This window comes from Ixodes scapularis, unplaced genomic scaffold (assembly GCF_016920785.2).
Source record: "Ixodes scapularis isolate PalLabHiFi unplaced genomic scaffold, ASM1692078v2 PGA_scaffold0__279_contigs__length_252992795, whole genome shotgun sequence".
NCBI lineage: Eukaryota > Metazoa > Arthropoda > Arachnida > Ixodida > Ixodidae > Ixodes > Ixodes scapularis.
The window spans coordinates 65301104-65326842 of record NW_024609835.1 but is presented as its reverse complement, the minus strand read 5'-3'; the positions used below and the strand labels follow the sequence as shown (position 1 = coordinate 65326842).

General features: G+C 41.7%; 1 protein-coding gene across 1 annotated transcript in view; it reads left to right on the top strand.

The window, feature by feature from the left end:
- LOC120840582 (atlastin-3-like) overlaps nucleotides 1-12905 on the top strand; it is a 126567-nt gene extending 113662 nt beyond the window's left edge. Inside the window, exon 4 of the mRNA XM_040211155.1 lies at nucleotides 12727-12905. Within this exon, the coding sequence (XP_040067089.1) occupies nucleotides 12727-12905 (179 nt within the window). The remainder of the gene's footprint in view (nucleotides 1-12726) is intronic.
- The last annotated feature ends 12834 nt before the right edge of the window (nucleotides 12906-25739 follow it).

Below are 25739 nucleotides of genomic sequence, written 5' to 3'. Positions count from 1 at the left end.
TCTAAGGCGGATCGATGTGATAAATATCAGAATGGCTCTTAACCTAAAATGTCTCTCGCAACGTAAATGGTAGAAAGATTTTTTTTATTTTTTTATTTTTTTTTTTAGCGAATGTGTTTTGTCTAGGTACAAAAAAAAATCCGGTTTGAGGAGTTCAATGTTCCTTTAGATAAGCTCCTCGCACGGATCACGGTTTTGTAAATTTGACTGAACTGAAAATTGTTCAGCCATACATATTCTTAAAATTTTCTCTTTTTTGTTCCAATCCAGGTTCCTTTGATAACGGGTGCTTTTACCAGTTTTGGGTTAGCTTTTTGGTCATAGGGTTGTATAGTGGGCACAGATCGGGGCGATGAAGAAAAGCTCACCGGAAATAAGCTCGCCGCAAAACTGTCTGATCCGCAGAAATGATCACCGGCGTTTCGACGGGTGCAGAGAAAAGGTCACCAATGAATCTAAGAATCGTATGTCCCCTCAAGTTAAATAAATACGTTCACCCAACTGAAGTATGCTGAGATGCTTCATGCGCATACGCATACACTCGCAGAATATATTTTTGAAGTATAAAAAAAAGGCGTGTAACACGTCAGGCGTTTTCCGACGAAAATGAGATGACCAATTTGAATAAAATGCTAATTAAAAATATTACCGGGGGATTATAACTAGGGTAGAGAGCTGAAGCTTGAGTATCTTCTGAATATTTTGTTTATCAAATGACCTGCTATGTAGTTAACCGACCCCGGATAGCCAAAGCTCCACATTCCACCATTAGTTCAAGAAGCAGTGGTTTCAATTCCCACTAGACACGAAAAAACAAAAAAATGTCGTATTTTTTTTTTGGGGGGGGGGGGGGGGGTTACTTTAGTATTAAATTTGATAACACTCGTGCGAAATCGGTTTACATAAAAGCAGAAGGGGAACTACAGCCAGGGAGGAAAATCAAAATCAAAATGACTTAAATCATGATTCAAATCTGACAGAATTTACTAGGATGATATAAATCAAACGTTTCACGCAAAACGAATGCGAACAATATATTCGTTTTAATTTACGGTTTGGGTACTATTTAATGCTTTCCATAGCTGCATATGTTTTGTATTTAAATAAAAAATTCACCATGCAAGAAAGCTTTATATTGGAATGAACAACCAAAAAGCAGTTGTCTTTGGAGCAAATCGATGCGTTGAGCTTTATTCCTACCCCCGAGCTCGTGCCTCAGTTACGCCACATATTTGTGCAATCAAATCGGAACGCAAAATATAGAAACGAAAACTGGGAAAGTAATGTTGTATTGAAAGAAAATCATATCGCGAAAAAAGCCAGTAAAATTTTTCTGAAAAAACAAAAGAAAAAAACGAACATAATCCATGTGCTCTGTGTTCTAGTCTGGCGGAGTTTTCATGAACAAAATGTTGTTAGAATTGCAGCAATTCTTTTTTCCGCGTTGTTTTCGTTGATCGGAAGATTATTAATGTATTCTAGCTACAGTGATATTGGTCTGACTTAAATAAAATAAATCTGAATTATATAAATATTATCATGCAAGTAAATGAAAAGGTGAGAGCGAGCTGGACAAAAATGACGAAAAGAATCCCTGGAGAAGGGTAGAGCGCTCCACTGGAAATGGAGAGGTTCGATACCCAGACCAGACGAATTTTTTTCGGTCGCGCACCAGTCATCCAGTTGTGTTTGGAGATTTGTGTTCGTCCTTTGTCCCGCTTGTTCCCCTTCTCCAGAGATTATTTTCGTCGTTATATAATTATGGCGTTTTTCATCTTTTTTTTTTTTTGCCCACAGCAGTGCGACCTGATGTAAAGTGCGTGCACTGCCTGACACTGTCGGATACACGAACAATGCGCTTTTTGCCTTTCCATTCTTGCGATTTCTATCAAAATTACTAGTGCGATAGAAATTGCTCATTCTGGGGACAAACTTTGGTGACAAAAGTTCGACGCTGATCAATCCGTAAAATGCGAAAAATCTCTTCGCGCTAACGTTGTTGCACGGTGTACCGCCTGTGTTAGAGGCGCCTAAAACCTTGGTAGCACTACTGCTACTAAATAATAACGACCACTTTCCTTAATGATTAAATTCGAGGTGAGCCTTTCTCTGGGTCTGTCAAAAGATTGTGGAGCTTTTCTCCGGACCTGTATAAAAGTTGGCGAGCTTTTCTCCGTCGAGCTTTTTTCCGAGGTTCCACAGATCGTACCTCCTATACAATTTGTGTGCTTTCTTAAACAAAGTAAATATTTCGCATAGGAGTCAAGCATAAATACATAAATAAATATATAAACATAAATGCGATCAAACAAGGAAGCCCTGCGGATGAGTCTAAAGCAAGGTTTTGTCCGTAATAATTCAATTCTTGATTGGATACTGAGGTTGTTAAATGGCACGCTCTATGACCAATCCTGCCTTGCATTTCATGGTGACAACAATAGAACCTGACCGAGACGTACCTTCAAGACACGTCAGGTTTAATACTTCGAAAATGCTAAAAGAAACAAGAGTGCGAAAAGATGTAACTTCACCTGTACGGGGTTGAGAAGGAGGTGCTCGGTTACTAGCTTATCCAAGCTCGGGAGTTGGCTGGCTCATGGGATTAAGTCCTGATTACGGGGACGAAAGTGCCTCGGAATTACCCCACCTGAATCGATTACCGAGCATCAGCTGTCAAGCCCCAGACCAAAACTAAACTCACTTGCTGCGTTTCCACTCAAAATCACTCGTCGGTCCATCCCCTTTTAGTGAACCGGCGAATCCGTGACGGTTCGTCGGACAGGCGCTTCCCACGGGCCGAAAGGCCAAAACCAATATGCGCACCATCTCACCTTACATTCCCGTGTGAGACCCCATGGTCTGCGTATACCTCACGGCCAAAAGTCAGGCGGGCTCAAATCCAAGCGCTCTACAGCAGGCGAGTCAGAAAGCCGATCCCGGTGTGGAAAGAGCCGATTGAGCCATGCCGCAATCAATTCTGCAAGAAGAGGTCTGACGTTGCCGTTCTACCATGACCCCCAACAGGCGGGTGAGAGAGACTACACCAATGTAAACGATTCCAGCCAGAGCCACCCTGTTCTCCCGGCCCGAAATGCGCGCTCCGATTCTCTCGGCAGATAACGCGGGTTCCGAACCCGCGCAATAAAGCACCACCTGTCTCTCGTGGTCGCCCATCACGGGAAGTGCTTACACCAGTGCCTTCCACCGGCCAAGTCCCTCTGGTGCTAACGACCCATCCGCGAAGCCCTCATCGATCCTTAGAAATCATTTTTTTTTCGACTTTTGACCGCAATTACCCTTTAACGGCCAGTGGTATTCGAGTGGCCGTACTTTGTCGTATTAGTGCCCAGTTACCATAATACCCAATACGAGAATACTTCGCTTTTTTTTTAGTAATCTGGCTGGCACTTACTCCGCAAATTTAACTTTCCAGCGTGTTCGGTCCTTAGGGTGTTACAGCGGCTTAGCCAAGAATATTTTTATGAAGGGAGAATGTTGCTATGGCCAGGATGTCCAGGGATTTGGGGTGCGGCGAGGGGAAGGGGTGGGGAGAGTAATATATCTGTATGCTATTGTATCTCCTGGATTTTAAACAGGAAGAAGACTCTTGCCCCCCCCCCCCCCCCCCCCCTTCTCCTTTACATCGGCTACGCCTCGGGTGATTTGTGCTGAGTTGTATATAAGGTCATTTTGCTTTTGAAGGGTAGTACTTCAATGTGAATAGTTTGACAACCAAGTCGGAGGAAACTGAAGTAATTGGAAATTTTCCAGCAAATGTTGAAACGGATGTTAGGACAATACTTATACATTGTAGGTTAGTTACAGATCCTTATTCAGATGATCCAAATAGTGAGCTCATGGTAAAAATAATTTACTCTTACACGTATTTCCCAAACAAAGAGCCGAATTTCTGGCTAGTAGATAGTCCAAATCCGATGGAAAAAGTTGAGATACAATACAGTGAGATCAAGGATTGTTCTATAAAGTTATAGACCAAGATAATAGGCAAATTGATAGTAATAATTAAAGGTATTGAAGTAATCTTCATATTTATTTTAAATAATGATATGTTCAAAGATTAAATATGTCGGTCATTAATGATTCAAAATCAAATTTGATTCATAAGATTAATTTGTTTTATTATATCCCTAAGATCGATCCCACTTGTTATTCCAATCTTGTTTATCAATACATTATTCTGGGACAGGGATGGGCAGTATTTCAATTACAAGTATTTGAAATACGTATTTCAAATACTTTGTGTATTTTGCATTTGCATTTAATTACAAATTGGGTAATGTATTTGACGTGTGTATTTAAATACTAAAACCTGGGTATTTCAAATACAATTGTAATTAAAACAATTTTGTGGGCGAAAATACATCCCTCAAATTTATTGTCATTGTCCACAGCAGGAAGAAAACTATGTTTTGCACCGAATGCAGTGTATCTCAATCAAGCACAAGCGTTTAGTGACTTTGCGATTACGGTGCTAATCCAGGGCAAGAATAGTGACGAAATCGACGTTCACAGGCAGACTGGCTAAATAAGTGCCTGTGACAACTTGTGATGCTTTCCAGCCTGATTTCCATTCATATTTTGGCCTCGAACATTCTAAATGCACGGGTCGTCCAGATTTTCGTAACTGGTTCGAGTTGCAACAATAAAAAATTCTCCAGCTGCGTGTCTTGGTCGTCTCAGTTCTTTGTTGGTCTATACCAAAATGTGATCGACAAAAAAAAGCTGCGTGAAGCTCTGCACTTTTTTCACCTATTACGTCCAAGCTGATTACATTTTTTTTTTTTGTGATTATATTTCTATTATCTTACTAGAGCCTCGCGCACTAACTCCCCAGTGTGCGATGCAAAATTAAAATGAGATACCCAGAAACCCGTTGCAGCGTGCCGTGAAGTTTCTGACGTAAATTTTGAGGAATGTATTTGGAGAAGTATTTGGAAGAGACCAAATACATTTTGTTGTATTTGTATCTTGTACTTAAATGCTTTTTTGGAAATGTAATTAGATTTGTAATTAAATACATTTTTGGCAAAGTATTTTGTATTTGTATTTCAATACATATTTGCATGTATTTTGCCCATCCCTGTTCTGGGATTATGTATCAGTGGGATCAAGTCTTATTAAGAATATATCCTTTATTCAAAAATATAAGAATCAATTATGTTGGTTGTATATCACACAATGGACCAAACTCATTGGTACGATGGATTTTATTGAGAAATTCCGTCGTATTATATTTTGGTATCTCTTTTATAATGAAACTTTCATTTATAGATTTGAATGATGTCACACGATGGTCACGATTTTTCTCGAAAGCATATTTTCAAAAGTATTGCAAGGACTTTCTTTTATTGCTATTCCTAGATGAGATGGTTTAATTTTTATATCTTTAGAAAAACCGTGTATACATAATGGACCAAGTTTTTATTTAAATATTATGACATGTAGTTATGATCCTTGGTTTAAAGATAAGGCTATATATACTTAAGGTTATAGGAACTGATGAGATTAAACGTAACCTTGTTGATGCAGGGGTCGTTTTATTTCCGCTTGAGAGTGATTCTGTGGGACTATCCTCCCCAAGGTTTTATTTATCTTGAAGAAGTCGTTTTGTCCCTTTTGGGTTCTAAAAGATAATTAATATCCCAAAGAAGTCGTTTTCTCCCCTTTGGATTCTAAGTGATAATTAAAAAAATAGGTATCACAAGATAAAATAATCGATCTAGTACGCAAGACAAGAATATATTTAGTACTGTTCACAACTAAGTTCTGAGAGTTATAACTTTATAAAGAACTTTAATATACATTTTGAATATTAAATGGTTTTCATTTCGCATCCTCAAAACACTTTTTTAAGCATTCAATAGTGCTTATTTTGCTATACCAGAAAATGGATTTGGTACGAATTCATATCACTTGCACGATTACTACTGTCATCTGGGGAATCATTGTTTAAAAGAGCAAGGCCTAAAATTATTTTATTTTCTGAAGATACATTTGCAGAGGTTACACCCAAACTACAAAATGCATCGTTTAAACTAGTTTTAAACGCCCTCAATAATTGAAAAAGATTATGACTAAATATGACTTGACAGAATGTACAAAAACATATCAGAAGCAATTGACGGATGAGGGGAATAATAGAAAACAAAAGATTAAGCAGAAAATCTTAAGCTGTTCTTAACCACCCATTGGACAGTAGCAACTAAATTCACCGCAACTTTTTTCTTCTTATAAATGAACTAATGGAATTCGCGAGAAACAGGAATATATATTTCAACTGATACAATGCGTGATAATAAATTTGTTAAAAATTAAAATGTTACCATGAAAACTTAAAGCGAAGTAGAAATTGTGTCTTCCAATACAAGGGAAGACCTAAGGTTTTCCAAGCGTATACTTCAATGTAGACTAAAAATTGTTAAGTGTGATGATACAGATCTTGAAAATGCAGATTTTGTTGCGTTTGTTAATACTATTAGAGCAAATTATTTTAAGAAACTAGATTAAGTGCTAAATGAAACGAATTGAACATAAGCTTTACCCTGGAATCAGTTTAAAGATTTAAAAATTACTTACTCGGATGATTATTCAAGATCTACAGCAACGCCTGAATTTTGGTTTCCTGATACATCTAAAACTTGTAAATTATGCAAATATAAAATCAAAATAGATCCAGAGAAAAGATATGTAACTAAATAATGGTTAAGAGTTGAGCTTGTTGGTACATACTTGTAAATATATCAGCTTGAACTTTAGAAGTAACTAGAACACAAAAAAGAACTTTCTTTGAACTTTCTTGTGTTCTAGTTGCTTCTAAAGTTCAAGCTGATATATTTACAAATTAGTAACTGGTTTTACAGTAAATCCAAGTTATAACAAAGTTTTTGCAAAACGTTATGAAATTACCAAACACTCAAATTTTGAAGTCTTTTAAACTAGGAAATAAAATAAGTTTCTTCGGAATTGATAAACTATTTCAAGAAATGGCCTTAAAGCTAACTTTATTGAGAAATAATAATGTCGAGAAATTAATTAACTCAAAACGAACAGGAAATTACAAAGTTGTATTTGATAAGCTGCTACAAAAGATTCAAATGATTACACTAAATTTATAAACAAGAGCCTCTTTAACTGGTCTGTCAAAGAGCAATGGGATTGTATCATATGAATGGGGAAGCTCTAAATTCAATAGAACAATTGATCATGATATCACTAAACATTCAATATATTTACAGGAGTCCAATAAAACCAAACTATATTTATATTGTTTTTCAGAACATTACAAATATCAATTCTGCAACTGGATATTATGTGTGTTTTGATCATTTAAACCTCGCAACTATAAATCTTGAAGCAAATAATTATTGATTCTTTTCAATTAATTGTGAATTTACTCGAAACAATTTTCTTATCGCTGATGCATATAATATGTTTTTACAAGCCAGATTTAAACTTTAGAGGTAGATACGGGTGCAGTTGCAACAAAACTTACATTTGCAGGTGTCTATTCAATATTCTGCTTTGATATTACAAACGTGCTTATGAATATATTTGAAAATATTCAAACATATCTTTTCTTAGTAACTCATAAAAAATGTAGATGTATACATTTGACAGAAGATAAACATTTATCTATCTGATGAAAAAAGTTTGTTTGAAGACAAATAAATCGCCTCATTAACCCGTCACAGATTTTTTTACCTGGTATAAATGTATACCTTATATCAAATATATCTCTCCAAAAGGCATCAGAAGAAGCTTAAGTCTTTAATTCATATAGAAATATAATGTAAAATAAAAATTTATGAAATGGCTAATCTCAGAAATTCTAGATTGTTTCGTACTTCCACTCAAGTTGAGAAACAAAGGAAGGGTACGCCTGGGGATTTAAAGTTCAGTAAAACGCAGTTGAAAAATAAAATAGAAAAACTTGAGACGGTGGTTTTCTACCCTTTATAGCTAGCAGCTTTAGAAGCTAGAACACTACCATTTATTGTAAAAGGGACATTGACAGGAGGTGCACCATCTGGAGCTGCAAAAGATGTAGAGAATGTCGCTGGAAAAGGCGTTAGAATAGATGGAAAGCTTAAGATGGAAGAGTTGTTAGGATAATTGGTTAAAAAACAAATAAAGACCCCAAGTTCCAATGGTAATATTATGTTATTAAAACAGAAACCAAAATTTAGTGGTGTATTTCCACAAAAAAAAAAACATCTGCCCAAACAAATGAACACGATTTAAGTTATAAATAATGATAAATCTCCATTCTCTGGATTACATTCGGTTTGTTATTTTAAGGTCCAAAATATGTCAACTTCTTTTGCAGCTATAGAAATATTAACATATCTGGAAACAAGTAATCAAAACATACTCATCTCAGATTCAAAGTTTTAAATCCTTTTTATGTGGTGACTTTAGTATTCAATATAATTTAAATCACCTAGAAGGTAAAATTTATTTGAACAACAGCTTTCATCAGATCCAAAACATAATGATAATCAGTTGATTGATGAATGTTTTATTTTGTCACCGTGAAAAACCATCGATTTTTTATCGTACGAATAAATTGAGGAACTGGAGAATAAAGTATTCGTATTCAAAAAATCATAGCAATATTATCAAAATTTAAGTGGGATTCTAACATTCACTAAGATTGTCTGTTCAGTAAGTGGGTTAAGTGCGTTTGTATCCAACCGCCTAGCGGGCTTGACTTTTAAGTATTTTACTGCTGGATGCAATTGAACAAATTCCAAATGTTCACGAAATAAAATAATCATTTGATTTCCTACAAGTTCTATAAACAACCACCGAACTTATCAAAAACAAATAAAAATTTTGAAGTTGAGGTTAGAAATAGCAAAGATGACTTCATATATTCAACCAAATATCTTGCTCAGTAGAAATATATTAAAATGCAAAAATTGAACGGTTATAAATTTGTTTCAAAATATATGCTCTAAGAAAATATTCATTATGACCCCGAAAGGGGGTTATCGGGAATAAAATATCTTTAAAAAAATCCAATGAGACTTTCAAAGAAATAACTTTTTTTTGAGAAACATAATATATATACAAAATTTCAACCGATAAGAAAATAATTGGGAAGACATAGAATAATTTTACAAGGAATAGATGACCAATGTCAAGTTAGGTTTGTTGAAGTCATTATAATTACATGAACAAAACGAAGATTATAACTATCTTCTAACATGTAAAGATATATTATCCAAGTATTTCTGGGTAATACCCCTAAAGAACACAACAAGTGAACAAAAACTCAAGCCTTCCTTGAATATTTTAGTTAAAGAAAATACCCCCAAAGATACAAACAGATCAAGGACTAGTGCTTTATAATCGTGAAGCATTGAGATTGTCCGAGGATAAAAAAAATTCAAATTTTATTACTTACTCAGAACTTAAAGTGTCTGTTGTCGAAATGTTTAATAGAACAATAAAAAAATAGAGGACTCTTAGCGCGTGAAATATCCCCGCTTGGTTTGATGTTTCGCATGAAGTGGTTAAAACTACAACACCTCTTCTCATAGATCAATTAAAATTACTTCAATTGAAGCCTCATTAAAAGAGAACGAAGAGTTTGCCAAAAAATTGTGTATCCTCCCGAAAAGTAAGAAGCCGAAATTCAAAGTTGGTGGTACTGCGAGATTACGAAATTATAAAGGGTTTTTGAAGAGGGTTACATGGAAAGCTATATGGCTAAAGAGTTTAAAATCAAAGGAGTTTTAAGTGATGGCGCTCTGTATTACCATTTAGTTGACACGAAAGGAGAGGATGTACTGGGGACGATTTATGAACAACACATGGTGAAATACGTTCCAACCGGGAGATTTTGGTATATTGTTTTCATGTTATTTCTTGAAGGTCAATTTTTAAGGTCGAATCAATGGGGGGTGGTTCAAAACTCTCGTTTATTATTCTACTTATATGCCCGTCCGGAGTGGTCATTTTTTAAAACGTTATGTGTGAACGTTCTGCTGCACAACCAGCAGAAATATCGTTGCCTCTACATAGACAGCTAAAACGTTCGCTGAATGTGCACTCAGCAGGCCAGTGTTAGTGTAAAATATCAAAGCGCAGTTCTTTACCAGTAAAAAATGAGAACAAAATACTTGCTAAGCTCAATGTTGGGCCCGTTCGCGGACGGTCGAGTGGCCGACGCTATCTATATAGGCTCTCCAAGCGACGCTATTTACTTGTGGCGCCATTTCAAGTTTTTTCGCTCGCAATATTTTACGGGAAGAAGACTGCGCCTTGAGAGTTCACATGGTAGAACTGACCTGCTGAATACACATCCGGTGAAAGTTTGAGTTTCTTATTTGCATGCGCCAATTTTTTCGGCTCGTTTTACTCCGGAAAGTCCGCTTGCGACACCTGAACCTTAACTTAGCTACTAATATTAGAACATTTTAGAATGGCGTACCCAAAAGCTTTGTGTAAAAAAAATTAGTGTCATCACCACGGCGCATACACCGGGCCCAAACTACGTTTTCAATAGGCGCATGGCGACGACGCTCTCTGTTTGTGGTGGGGTGGGGGGTGGGTCACACGAAGCTTTTGGGTGTGGCAATCTGAAACTCAGGATTAGGACACGTAAATTAATTCTGAAATCTATTGTCTTGGAAAATGTAAGTTGTTCTTAGTAATATTAGTTGGTAATTAGTTTACCTGTAAGTTATAAAAACTCCTAAGCGCATGGGCAATTATCTGCGAATTTCGCAGGCCCGTATTGCATAGTTGATCTTTTCCTAATGTTTAATTTACGCGCAAGTATTTATACTAAACTGTTCTGCAAAAAATGGCTTCCAAACATTTCAATTCCGTTTCTCAAATTCCAACTGAGTTTATTTTTGTCTATACAATTGTACAGGCGACGGAGGCGTGGGCAAAAAGACAAGGTATTTTGGCTTGACGGGGCCCAACCGAGAAAAACATGTTTTTGTTTCCACATATGTTACATTATATAGGCCGCAATTCCCATGAAAAAAACACATTTGCTTCATTAAATTATTGAGAAATATGATACAGTCCCTCTAGGAGGCCCTCTTTTAAGTATGCACGGAGCATTGCGCTGCGTGGTGTAAACATCACCCGATGTGTACCGTTACAAACGTAAGAAGCATCACTTGAGCTGCAGCGCAACACTGGTCGAAGGACTTTACCGAGCTTTCCACTTCTTCGCCTTTCATCTTTTGACACAACCACCCATTGTTCTGCCCTCGCCACGCACACGGGGACAAAGCAGAAGCCTCCGTAACATCGACCGTTCCCATGCTTCGTTTTATTTTACGACTGTCCTGAGAAGATGCTAGGAGCCATCCAAGTCAACTAATTGCCGTGATGGTGTGACGTCACCTTTAGGAGGGGCGAGTGACGTGTTATCACCAGATACGTTAGATTGTTTGAGATGGCTCGTGACGTCTGCAACAGTCAACAGTATTTGAAAAAGGAGTATAGCAACGGCCTAAAGAATTTAAACAATTTCTCAGCAGACTACCCAAATTAGAGTACTATCCTGGGAGGGTACCGCATTAACGTACAATCAACCAAGTACAGCACTGAACGCGCCACAGAGTTCACTAATTTTAAATAATATAAACTAAGTAACCTGAAAAGAAAAAAAAAAACTCCGTGTTTTTTGTTTCTTTATATTCTAGTGCTTCAGGGTGTCTGAACGATAATACGACCAAGTACGGCCACGGTGGCGTGCCGTGCTCGCGTATTGCTAGTCGCTAAGACAGAAACCCTAAAACGACAATTGAGTGCAACATCGACCTGGCTAGACCTTTCCTTTTTTTTAAAAAAAACTTAACTATGTGATGCAACATGTTTTGCATTGTATTTGGAATGAACGGTTTTTAAGGGCTGATCGAGTAAAGTGTGGAAGAAAATCTAGGATACATATTGTTTTAAAATTGCCGCACAGATATTTTCACTTTTTTACTTTTTTATTATTAGATAATATTCGGGCCCTTAACAAGAAACACTTACAATATTAGAACGAAATGAGTTTGTTCCTAAAAGTACACAAAGCTTGAAAGACTGTATACAATTAATGCATAGTTGCGAGAGAGCTTAACGAGATTAACCTCGCCCTATACAAAACGTTTCAGCTCAAAAATTTAATTTTACGATATGTACAAAATTCGCTGAAAAATGCCCTAATTCAAAGGAGTTGCTGAAGGGGCCAAAGTTGCCCTTTTATTTATTTTTAATATAATCTTATATAAAATAAACTTGACTAATTCCAGTAGACCAGTTGGCGTGCGTTATACATTAAAATGTTTATGCCCCAGAAACTTTTATTCATGATTTTTGTAACCTTAAGTTTGCGTTAGTGCGCCATTGGGAAAGTCATTGTTTCCACCTCCTCTCAGATGCGATTTTCGCTCATAAAAACAAATAAGTATTTTGCAAAACTATTTTGTTGTTTTGTGGGGTCGTATTTTTCTACCTCATCGAAACTTTTAATCGAAAATATTAAATAGACATGAGAAACCAATGACTGTCCTTGTATATGTACAAATAGGTCTGCGTTCTAGCCTTGAACACGTGACGGAATGAGCGTGACGTATCCTCCTTACGAAAGTTAGTGGTTTTCAGTGAGGACAGATAAAAATTTATAAACTTTTCAACAGATCGAACAGAAATACTAGAAGTTCATCCCAAATTAATTTTATTTCTGAGCAGGTATTACACCATCCTTCAAGGAGCACCTCAGAGATTTCGTGCGGGGAGTACTTTCTCCCAGTAAACTCGTCGTCAAGACTGTGTATGGAAAGTTCCTCACTGCCTCGGCACTGTGCAAGTTTGTTGAGGTATGTCTATTTTCGTTATATACCTGCTTTTTGCGAAAAAGCGATTGCTAATTTAATTTCTTGGGTGGAAAAAATTCAGCTCGAGGTAATATTATCCTGCAACAATTTTGTCCCGGGCACACAAATGTAATATTATTTAGTGGTTGTTAATGCTCTACAAAAAAAAAGAACAAGACAAAATAATTGAGCTTGCTTTGTTTGCGTTATCTGTGTCGCGTAGCGTACATAGGATGGCAAGTAAACAGAGTGCAGATAACATAAACATAATGACGACAAAGTCCAAGATAGCTACTGGCCGCGTCTTTTCTTACTTCAAACGATGAGCTACCTTGGTTGTGGGCGTCCACTTTAACCAACACCTGATCGGGCCCCGCCTCGACCGTCCCAAAGGAGATCTCACAACGCAAGGTACGAAGTATTTTCTCTCTCGCAGTTGGATCATCTGGAGACAGCGCTTTGTCTTTCCGCCGTTCTGTCCAACCGTCTTTGACCTCGTCGTTCGAGCATGTTCCTATCCTCGTCTTCTCTCTTGGCCCTCACGTGCCCATGTCCGGCCCCCTCGTAGGCACAGACAGCACCCTCCCCCCGCCCTTTGCATGTGGGACTCCGGGGGGCTTGAGGACCGGGACTCTTCTGAGCCTTCGAATAGGAATTCGCTGGGTTCGAACACGTGCGCGCTCTCGACGGCTACTAGCGTAGCGATGGTCGTGGCGCAAGCCGCAGGCGGACGTCGACGGGGGCTGAGCTTCGACGGCTGTGGGGCCTTCGACGGCATTCGTGGCGGCGGCGTGTACCACAGGAGGCTGTATAAGGCCCCAGGCCTCAGGTGTGGGCAGGTCCGGCCTGTCTCGTCGGAGGAGCTGAACTGCGGCCTCTACGTTCTCAGTGGGAGAAAACGTCCTGAGCCGCTGCTGGTACCCATTCCGGTCTCGTGTGCTGTCTTTGGATATACAAAGGGATGCCGCACAGCAAGCAGCTGTTCTCATGGTCCAGAGGGCGCGACCAGAGGGGGTAGTGCGTGCCCTCGGAAGGGCGGCTGCATGGTTTCTGTGCCAGGCTGCCCTGAGTCTGGCCTCTGTTGGTATGTTCACCGCCGTCGAGGAATGAAGTGGACTGCACCCAGTCTCTCGGACGCCGTCCTCGTCGCCACAGCGTGGCAGGAGGTCTACTCCGAGTTATAAGTGACATTATAAGAGTTCAGTGGAAACTACTCTTACCACTATCAAGTTCAGCGGAGCGAATGCTGGAGCCTCTTGCACACTGCACACTGCACTGAATGTCGTCTTGTTTCAAGCGTTCGCTCTGCTCAAGTGGAAAAGGGTGGAAGGTGTTTCCCCTGAACCTTAAACCACTCACCGACCATAGTCCCCCGCTACGGACGGGGCTGACCCGTTCAGCGGAAGGTTCGCTACGGCGGGGACAGATGAACCTTTTCCCGCCAGGCTCGGTAGGGGGTTCTCTCGATAGTTACCGACTCCAATACCTTGCCTCGTCCGGGGTGGTCGCGTTTACTTTAGGGTTAGGTGCCCGGCGAGGCGGCCCACCGGAATCCAGGATGGCCGCTTTGGCTGACCAGGGAGGCCGTGGCGTCTATGCTCTGCCACGGTGGGCCCCCCTCGTAGTGGGGTTGTCCATGGGCGGCGCCACGTCGAGCTCCTCCAAGTGGTAGACCCAGGTGGACATTACTTGTGATATAATTACTGCTAAGCATGTACAGAATCATTGCATTCTGCGCCATTCACTTTCTTGAAGGACCGAGCTGCTGTCACCTTTCCCACGCCAGCTGACCACCGCGTTCGCTCCGCGGTCGGCGCAGTGTGCAAGAGGCAGTTGGTGCCGGAAGCGTTCCATCTCCTCCCGTAGTGTCTCGTTCTATGTCGTCCTTGTCGCCAAGAAAATACTCCTCGAAATCGGTGACATTAACATGCTCAGATTGCTCGCGGTTGTACTGAGCCGAGCGAGTCCGTAGGCAAGACGCGACACTTGCGTCGTTACCTCGTAGGGCCCTAGCCCTTCCCTTTTCGGAGCCATAGCGAGCAATGAAACAGCAAGCTGCGCTGGTAAGTGGATAGCTTTCGTCATAAGACCAGGTTCCCGACATTGAATTACAGTTGACCATGACTCTTACCGCAACGCGCGGCCTGCTTGATTCTTGCGGAAGTGACTGCTTTCGACAGTGGTCCGGTGATATTCCAGACGACCACCGCAAATGGACAGCGACACATCATCGGCTTCATAAAACTCGGAGGCTTTCCCACTCTCGGCTTTTCTTTCCGGCAAGCCGGGCATCCTGGAGTATACCACAATTCGTCTCGAGTCATCGCCGGCCAGGTCACGGTGCAACATAACTTATAAAAAGTGTGTCTGCCACTCCCTTGACCAACCAGAGCGGAGTCGTGCAAGTAGTTGATAAACCTTTGAACTAGGACGCTAAAGGGAAGCTACTTGCCTTCTCTTCAAAGTTCGCACTTTTCCTGGACTGCTGTGTCTTGGTCAGGCGAAATGTACTGAGCTGGTTCTTCTCCACCGAGCCTCGCTTTTACAAGGAAATGACTGGTGCAAGGTTTGAAAAGGGAAGGACGTCCGTTTTAAAGCGCATTTATTTTGAACCTGCTGACACTGTCCGGCTGGCATATGCCACAGACGCAGACATCTCCCGCTATCACCGGTCGGAGCCAAAGGGTGCATCAGTATGTCCATTCCATTCTTTGTTCAACTTGTAAACTCTCAATATATCTCTTCCAAACAGAAGCAGGATACAGGCGTTTGGATAATAGCATGCAGCCAGGTATCGCAAACTCGTTTTTTGTTTTTGTTTTACAGTATCTGGTATCTCTCTATCCGAGAAGGGAGAGGTGGTTTCATGCAGCCATCAATATTCTCGACAAACGAAAGCCAAAAGGTCTTCTGCCGGTCATTTCTGCTCTTCCGGCGCACGTCCAAAGAGTATATAAACAACTGCTGCCTTAATAATAAAAAACAGGTCTAAGTTTTTGACAGTGGTCTGTTAGTTTGGTCATCCAGGACGGCATAAATTCCCTCAGAGATTTGAGGTTGACTTGTATTAGCTCACCAAGCAGACCTTTGAGCAAGAGTTCCCACTCTAACCATAACCGCACACCTCTGTGCACTTAGAAGACACTTCAAGTGGTGGCTGGTGGTCCACCTTGCCGTCTACAGAGCCTTGTCTGGAGGTCGATGACAAAAGTTTGAACCTGCCCGAATGAAGTGCTGTGAGATGTCTGTTGCTGTCACAGTGAGCACACTTGCTCACAAGTTTGCAGTTCCTTGGGAAGTGACTTGTACAAGCAGCATCTGAAGGAGATTTCAAACTCTTTAAGGAGAGTCGCGCGTTCAATTAGTGGTTTTTTTCTGAACCGATGGTACTTCCTGAAAGGGTGAGATTTGTTGTGCAGAAGGCACAACCTGTTTATCTGGTGATTCTCCGTCCTCTTGGTCGAGGATGACGCAGAATGTTTGTCTGTTCTTAAAGTCACGTCGGTGGCATGGGATGCGGCGGACGTGCTGCGGGCCTTTCATTCTTCGGGAACTTCAGATAGGCCCTACCCGTTGTACCGAGAGCGAAGCTTCGGTCGTTTCTTGTCCTGGCCTCGTGTCGGACAAACTTTGAAAAGAAAGAAAAGGTCTCAATGGTGACGTCGTCGTCTTCCTTGTACTTTGAGCCCTGCAGATCGACATTTCCAGCAGACGGTGAGGCAGCTTCTCCACGATGGGATTCACGTCCCGTGTTGTGTCTAAGTTGCTGAGTTCCGCTCAGTGGGGATCGTCTTTTGCTGCCCCTAGTTTGAGAAACAGGTCTTCCAGCTCCTCCAACTGGTGAGAATTTTTTTCCGCAAACTTCGGAAAGCTTTCGACTCGTTTGAAGAGTGCGGATTGATTATCTCTGGTGTGCAGTAGAAATGATCTAGCCTTTCCCAAAGTGTTTTCAAGCCAGCCGAGGGAGTGTCCACATTTACAAATCGTGCCTTCTAGTGTTGACTGATGACTCGGTGCCAAGCCACTTGATGAGCGTATCGGGTTCTTCACCTGCTGTGACTTTAAGGGTATGCACTATTCCATCGAAGGTGACTTTACGCGCTCCGTACTTTTCCGGACGGTCGTCGAATATGTTGAGCTCTGTACTGACCAGGTCTCTTCGAACCAAAAACTGTGCCAATCCACTCAAATATGAAGCTCCGGTTGCTGCACGGGCGGGATCTTGTGGACGGCGACTTGTTAAAGCACGCAGTTCCTGGTCCGCTGAGCTTGACAACTCTCCCAATGCCCCGGGGGGGGGGGGGGGGGGGGGGGGGGCGGACATCCGCCATTGCCCCCGGATTGCCACGACAGGAGGCAATCCGTTACCGAAGATGCCGACAGCTCGTCCTTAAGCCGCCCTCGGGCGCCGGCGTCTGGTGGCATTTAAGTCCTCACATCTTCCAATCGTAAAATGTCGTACCCGCTTAATATTCCTGAAATTGAAACTGAGCCAAATTCACGAATTTCCGTGACCGCAGAAATACAATCGTTTACAGCGCAACAAAAATTGAGGTCTCTGAACCTTTGTTTTATGTTCTTTTCGAAGAAAAGAATGCGGAACGAAGGACTAAAAGAATACACGTGAAAGGGAAGCAGACTGCGGCGGGGCATCAAAGTTGAGCTTCCGGTTGAGGTTGGAAGGACAATGTTCGACCCTCTTTAAAAGAAGCAAACGGTGAAAATGAAGATGATTCACCGAGGACCATGACTATTCAGCTCTGCTGTGCGTGTCCGGAACACCTCGGTATTCTCGGACAAACCTTCTATCAGCAAAAAAAAAAAAAAAAACAGCTTAGAATGACATCCCTTAGCGAAAACTAATACGTTTGAAATATACCATATTCTATTTTGAGTGTATTTGAAATACAATTCATAATTGTAAGTACACGAAAAATATACCGAAAATATAAACTTCTTTTTTTGTTACTTAGTACTAAAATATACTTCTAAAAATCATTTTAAAATACCTTTATTTAAACTACATTTGAAGTTCCCTTCATGCGTTTTGAAATGTGTAAATACTAAATTAATAGGCACAAAATACCTTTCACATATATTTCTTGAAATATTTATTTAATTCATGCAAAATATACTCCAACCCTAAGAAAATGGAGCAATCAAGAATACGTGCAGAATACTCTTAAAATACCTGAAAATCGTAAATACTCTTGTGTTATACACTAAGTACCTTTTGACTGCAATACTTTGGTAGTTTGACTTAAACTACCAAAATATTTAAAAGCTCCCCTTCTGAAGTTCACTTCAAGCAGATATGGAGTACACTGAAGCGCCAAAATACATTTGATTAGTTTGGCAATTGAATTGCGCAGAATCGCACCGATAAATCAGCCCAGTTTATGTTATTGTTTCCTTTTTTCTATCAAGAACACATGATCAGTTCCTTGCACACCAATCACAAACGGGGTTCGGGAACTACAACCACAACATTTGCTGATGCTGGAAAGCTTCGGCAGGTGCTGTGAACAGATACGTTTGGCGTGGTTTTGTTAGCACAATGTTAGTTCACTGAACGTGTATACTCACCATTGTACGTGATGTGAAAAGTGACTTTAATACAGTGACATTAACTACCATATTAAATAGTCAACTACTAAAAAGGAAAGGCAAAACAACTACTGTAAAATATTTATTTTTCGCGGGCTCAATATTTCGCGATTTAGGTCAAAGTTGGAGTTTTGGAATAATTCGAAAATTCTAATTTTCGCCACGCGCTGGGATCGCAATATAGATTTTAATGTTTTTAAATTTTGCCGGAATTGTTCACGGGACCTATATTTCGGAATTGTAGGCGATTCGCCAACTTTGCTAGAATTAGGTCCTCACGAAAATAAAGTCGTTTACAGTATTTTAAAGTGAAGAAACTGCCTTGATTCGCTTCGCCCTGAGTGGTGCTACGCAGAGAAGCAATAACATGTATTTTATGAGCCGTTTGTGGGAGTATTGTTTTAGGGACTGTGCCGAATTGTTATTAGTTGTACCAATGCCTTTTAGTAAGAGATATCGTCCACGAACTTCAAAACACTGTTTCCCCCTTGACAGACTCCCGAGGAGAAGATCGAATACTTGTAACCTTAATAAGCGCAGAGGTGGTCACCGAAAAAATTATTACCTTCAATATGTAGGCTATATAAGGCTCTAGAGCAGTCATCGGGACTGTGAATGAGCTCTTCAGTGCGTCATGGTGTTTGTGTTTGTGTTCGTTTCTAATTTGGCTTTGTGAGATGTATTTAGTAGTGCCTTCAAATACGACAGGGACACCATTTGCTGAAAAATCGAAAAAAAAAAATTGTGTAACCGGTTTTTAATCCACAAATGGCATCTTGAGTGTGAAGGAATAATATTTTTGGTATACCTAAAATATTTTTTGATTCATATTTATAATGTATTTTGAATACATTACGCGCGTATTTCGAATGCGGCCAAAATAATACAGAATAAATACAAAATTAATATTCGTACTAAATATATTTCAACTTCGTTTGAAGTACGGCCTCTTTTTGCTAAGGGATGTGAGTCGTCGTCATCTGTTAATGACATATCTGCGCTCTTGAATATACACTGTGCCGATGAAATTTCACTTGGCGCATAATGAAAACAAAAAAAAAAAAAGAATAAGAATACACAACCCGCAGCTGATCGCCGCTGGCCCTATAAAAATATAATTCCTGAACTGAAAGGGCTGTGGGAGTTACGTGCTCGACGTTCAAATCAAGCAATTCTCTTTTATCACTTGATCCTGTTCAGTGTGCGTGCATTCGGACGGAAGGGTAATCACGTGGCACAGACACAAGACTGGTCCGACGAGCACGCAGCCTTCTTCGTACTGTCAGCATAAGAATCAAAGGAGTATGGTCCTTCCCAAAAAGAAACTCGTGTGCCCGTCATAAAATAGCATGAGGAGCGATCCACGAATCAAGCGACAGCAAGAGCCCCTTTCGGTGTTCATTTCTTTCCAATGTGACTAATTGTTGTTCAGATTTGGGGGTTTATAGCTGCTTGAATGCTTATCATGCAAGAAAGACGTACAGAAGTGAGCAGAAAATCGGAGGGGGAAACGAAAGAAAAAAAAGACATATTCTTCCAGGAAGAATTTCAGGAGAGTACGAACCGGTGGGATCAATAAGACAGCGCTAAAATTGTCACGCCATAGAGTTCGTTACTTATTGTGAATACGCGTTTAGCATGCGTGCCTGCACTTGTATGTGTCCGAGCCTTCGACTACGCTTTAACTATATATTAGCATTTCTAGGCTTCTGACTTCTGTGGTGTCTTGCGTGTCCGTCATAGTGCAGGCGTTCCAGTTGCCAACAGAGAATTTTAAAAGTGTTTGTCAGCTCCTTGTACACCTCGTTGGTTTCATTAAGCCCCCCCCCCCCCCCCCTATACATCCTTTTGTTTTCCCCCGACATCAAGCAATGACGGCGCACGCTTGGCCGCCTCGCCACCGTTTCCTGACCCTTCTCTATGTTGGTCTTTGATTGGCGTACTCCTCCTTGAGTTCGCGATGTGGAAAACACAAATTTGGAAACACTTGCTTGCTGTTTCAGCGCGTTGTTGGCAGTGAGATGCGTCTGTTGCTTTTTAAAAGTCGTCTCGATGACGTGGTATGAACACACAGTACACAAATCATCAGCGATAAGATCCGTATACAAGCGAGATGTGCGCACTCAAAAAAAAAAAACTGATTCCAGAAATGATCCTATACCGATGTACCAGGGTTGGCTTGCTGCAGCAGCGTCTCAGCTGAGAATGGGTGAAAGAAAGCACTGCAAGGGCTGGGGAGCGCAAGCGTCTTTAGATGCGGTTTCAGTCCCGCTGAGCTCGTGCCAACGTTACTAGAATACCCAGTTGGAAAGCTGCCATAGGATCCTGCTTTTAAAAAGTGCCTTGATCTGTACTCGAGAACCGAACAAATGGCGAATGCAACGCCGCCATTTCTCTCGAAGCGGCCGCTCCGGGAAGTGCTCGGCAGCACGCATTGGTTCAGGGTCAACTCCGCTCAATTCTAAAGATTTCGGGATAACGATTGATTTCCCGTTCAATTACCCTAGCAAAAGACACTGCGTCATTTGCTTCGCAAAAAATGGGCTATATAGTTTTAAATCTAATTATGAACACGAGCAGAAATCTAAACCGAAACTTCGGCTCCGTACGGCAACATTGGCCTTTGGCTGCCAAGAACATGGGTATCACGTGGTACGAGATGCGACGTGATCCTCTACGCAATGACGGGCTTGATGGCGGTTGCAACATTACTATATTACTCCCGCGTGAGTGAAGGAAGTACCCCCTTCACCCACTTCAGTCCGCCTCCTGTTGTTCGAAGCGTCATATAGATTTTCGTCTCAAAACTGTGCGCTCCATAGAGTACGGTGGAACGCCATCTAGACGCTGTGCTTCCAAAAGTATGTATCCCATAGATTACACTGCAGTTACTATAGCAGCCGTGTGGCGCGTTTAACGACGGGACGCGAGTCGGGGTGAGTGAAAGGGGGCACTGCTCGCGTCTATGAGCAGTTCCGTAACTGAGCTAATCCCAGCAAACCATGGACGTCCGACGGACATCCGTATCCGATATATCGGACGTCTATAGGACATCTACGAACGTCCGACGGATATCCGACGGACGCCCAAAGGTAACCATTTCGTACACCCGTCGGACGTCCGAAGTAGAACCCCTCAGCGGACCCAGTTCGGACATAATTCGAATATTTGGATTCGGGCATAAATTTGTTCTGTGCACATCTGGGTGATACAAACTCACCATAGAATGACCATGAGTCAATGATTACTGCCAGGATAACTTCATTCTAAACATCAACGCTTCTGGCAACATCTTCGTCACCAGCGCTTTCGGAGGATGTGCAAGAACCCACCGAAATATATGTATAGAGCTGCTGCATAAGGCATGTACTAGCTAGCTGTCTTGCCCTTGAGAGGCTTGTGCTTTCTATAGTTAATGACGATTCAACAAGGGCGAGGGAAAGGAAAGTGGGAGAGGAGGAAGCAGACGCAACGCTGGCAAGGGGAGGAGATTTTCTCCCTCGCCAGCCCTCTGTACGCTTCCTCCCTCCGTCCATCTTTTCAATCGCCCTCCGTTCTGGAGCTGTCTGCCAGTATAGAATGTTCTAGCAAAGAGTCTTTGCTAGGTTTCATCTTAAGAGTTTGTGCTTAAGGGGCGTGTTTTGCTCGCTCTGAGAAGCGGCAAACACACGCGTGCTGGGCTGTGCATTGGAACGGTGTGTAGTAATCCTGAAAAAATAAAATACAGATATTAAAGCATTGACGGACCTTGAGGCAAAAATGGTAGAAAACAAAAGAAAGCTGAAAGCGTCATTGAATAAACAGCTGCAAGAACCGGTCCTCCTTGGAGCGGACTTTTGAATCATGCTGCAGAATTGTTGCAAAATGAATATCATTGGAATATAAAACCTCACACAGCTGTTTAACATAATTTCCATATTGCTTCTGTTTAGGGGAGCGAACTTACCTGCTTGACATCATTTCCGTACTGGAAGTTGAGGAAGCAAAATAATTTATCTTGCATTAAACCTCGGAGCTAAGATGTTGCAAGGCGGCTGACGACATACCTCATGTGGGGTTTCTCTCTTCGTCTCCCTTAGTCCTTTTGCAATTCACGTTGTCCATGCCCTTCGAAGGCATAATCAATTAGTGCACCTTATGGCCCGAATGAAATCAGTTAGATTAATGTGGCTCTCATGAAGCACAAACTTAACTGCTGCAAATAGCAGCACCCTGGCAAGGCGAGGCTAACTTTGTATTGCGCATCACCAACAAAGCTAGTGAGGAAAAAAAGGAGTGGAAACAGCCTTCACAGTGGCACACCCAAAACCTACCAGTAACTGCGAGACATGCTGCACAACGTGCAAATCACAAGTGTGGGGGGATACCTCTTCAATGCGTGGACCTAATATTAAAGAAGCAAAATCATGAGCGCAAGCCGTTTTTGCAGCGTACTTGGAACGTACCTGTAGCTTGGGCTGACAGTAGCGTCGGGAGGCCACCCGTGCACTACAAGACCCTAACGGAACAAGTAGACGAAGATATGAGTCGAGGCAGCTTTCACAGCGTACCCAAAACCTACCTGTAACTGCGTGCCGTGCTGCGCAGGGTGCACATACCTGGTGTGGGGTGGATACCTCTGTTATGCCTGAACCCAGTAAAAAAGCAATGGTATGCATGCAACCAGTTTTAACACACGACCCTAACAGAACAACTGGAGAGAGATATGAATGGAGGCAGCTTTCACAGCGTACCCGAAGCCTACCTGTAACTGCGAGCTGTGCTGCGCAAGGGGCAAATCTATGGTATGGGTAGGATACCTCTGCAATGGATGAACCTATAGTAAAAAAAAAAAAAAAAAAAAGGTAAAGACATGAGTGCAAGCAGTTTTTACAGCATACTTGAATCTTAACTGTGGCTTTGGGTGACAGAAGCGTCGGGAGGCCACTAGTGCATCACACGACCCTAATGGAACAAGTGGACAGATATATGAGTGGATGCAGCTTTTACAGCGTACCTGAAACCTGCCTGTAAGTGCGAGCTATGCTTCGCAAGATGCAAATCTTTGGTGTGGAGAGGTTAACTGTGCAATGCGTTGACCTAGTAAAAAAAACCAAAAGCATAAGTACAAGCCGTTTTTGCAGCATACTTATAACTTTCCTGTAGCATGGGGTGACAGAAGCTTCGGGTGGTCACCTATGCATCACAAGACCCTAACGAAACAAGTGACCATGGTCGTAGCAAAGACGGCTCGGGTCAGAAATGACTGTCCTCTAAAAGATTACAGTGGTGCCAACCTTTACTGTCGTAACCAAAGATGTTCTAGCAGCCATATGAACACTGCACTGAATGTCTTCGTCAAGTACAACTACGAACTGATGGTCACCACTGTACTCGATAAATGATCAGGGTGTCACTGTCGTCTTGAAGCAATCTGGCATATGCTTTTATAAACAGATACGTCAGGTCGTTCTGAAACATGTCATACCATTCTCTGGAACAGCGTGTCGTATGCAGATTTGGGCAGCCACAACTTCTCAATAAGTGGGGAATCTGCAGCTCTTTGACATGGTCGCAGAGGTGGAAGACCGATGAATGGCCTTCCACATCCAGGCGCCGGTAGTTCATAGAAGCAAATTTCTTCAGTCACGCCAGCGACATGAGATGATTTCTGCTGTTAGTCCATTCGTTCGCAGCATTGCTGACATTGATGTGGTGCTCCGATGCCTCAGAGTCACTCTTTTATGAGTAGACGTTGGGTACCGATATGTATTGCTGGATAGAAATTTAACAGGAAGTCGCTTATGCCTTAAAGAGCCCTTTTAAAACGCCATAACGCCATAAAGACGCCATAAATGAGCTCAGGCTGCATTTAGCAGCTTGAGCGCTTTACTCATGTCCTCGTCGCTTTGTCTTCCTGTTGTATTCTCCTTCTTACTAGTCCACTATTGGCTGCAGCATCAGACTACTTACTGACTTGCTGTGGACATAACCGTGCTCATTATTTGTCTGGAAATTATGTCCAACCCAGACTGCATTCACTGGTCGAAGAATCAGTTTCCTTCCTGAAAACACAACTACAACAACAAACCGTTTATGCACGGCACTAATATGAAATATACAAGACGTAACCATAAAGTTAATATCCTCTAGGGTGCTACTCCCGCTCCCAAACTGCATCTTTAGGGAGGAGGCTTCTGAAAAAAACATAAAATGATTTGACTTTAGTCCATGTATGTCACAAATGTGAGAGTGATTTTGTCGAGATAATTAGTGACCAAAATAATCAAAAACAAATTAGAAAAACACAAATTTCAGAGAGAGAGAGAGAGAGAGCTTTCTTAATGCGCGTTAAACATCAGTGACAGTTCCACTGCCTCATGCACATGTTCTGGGCCTAGGTATCTCCACGTGAAAGGTTGACGAGGTAAACATAGCTGAAAAAACTATGATGCCAGGTAGTCACTTCCTGGTTTCGGTCACCGAAAGCACAGGCTTTACGTAGTGGCGCCCATAAAAACAAGACTTTGTAGCAGGCACGTAGCCAGGGGGGGGGGGGGGGGGGGCAATGGGGCCCGGCCCCCCCCCCCTCCCCGAAATGTTTCATTTTGCTGGGACCTCCCCTCCCCCCTCCCCTCCCCCTCATACAGCATTTTGGCATGGGCGGTTCCCCCCCCCCCCCCCCCCCCGCGAAAGAAATTCCTGGGTACGTGCCTGCTTTGAAGAAACATCTAATAAACACAGAATAACTTTTAAAACAGCCGAAAGTACGCGAAGCCCAGGCCGCATAGTTTACAGTTTACATTTCCGAGAGTGCACTAAATTGCATAGCTTTCAAGAAGGAAATGTTGCAGTACACTTAGCTGCTTTGACCACCGCTACAATTTGTAGTCCTTTTTTTTTTTTGCATCGGGAGTTCCAAGTGCTTTTTTCGTCAGTAGAGTCCCCTGAAAAGGTCCTATGAAGATTTTGAACTTTCCCGTTTAGAATTGTGGACGCAATAACGGACTCAAGCCCTCACTCGAATACCTTTTTATGCTTGTTGAATCCAGATAAGCATTTGTTTCTCGCCTTGGGGGAATCTTAGTTCAAGATCCTTCCGAGTTTTCATATTGAAGGAGACGTCGAAGCTCACATTTCAAAAACAAAAATTGAGCGGAGTTGCCTTTTCTCGTCTAGTCGCCCAAGGTCCGGTAGCGCCATCTCGCAGTAGCTATATAAAGCAACTTTCATGTTTTGACTCGTCGCTAAAGGGTGCCGCTGTAATCGTATTTAGTTTCGTCTCTGTGGACGCCAGTAATC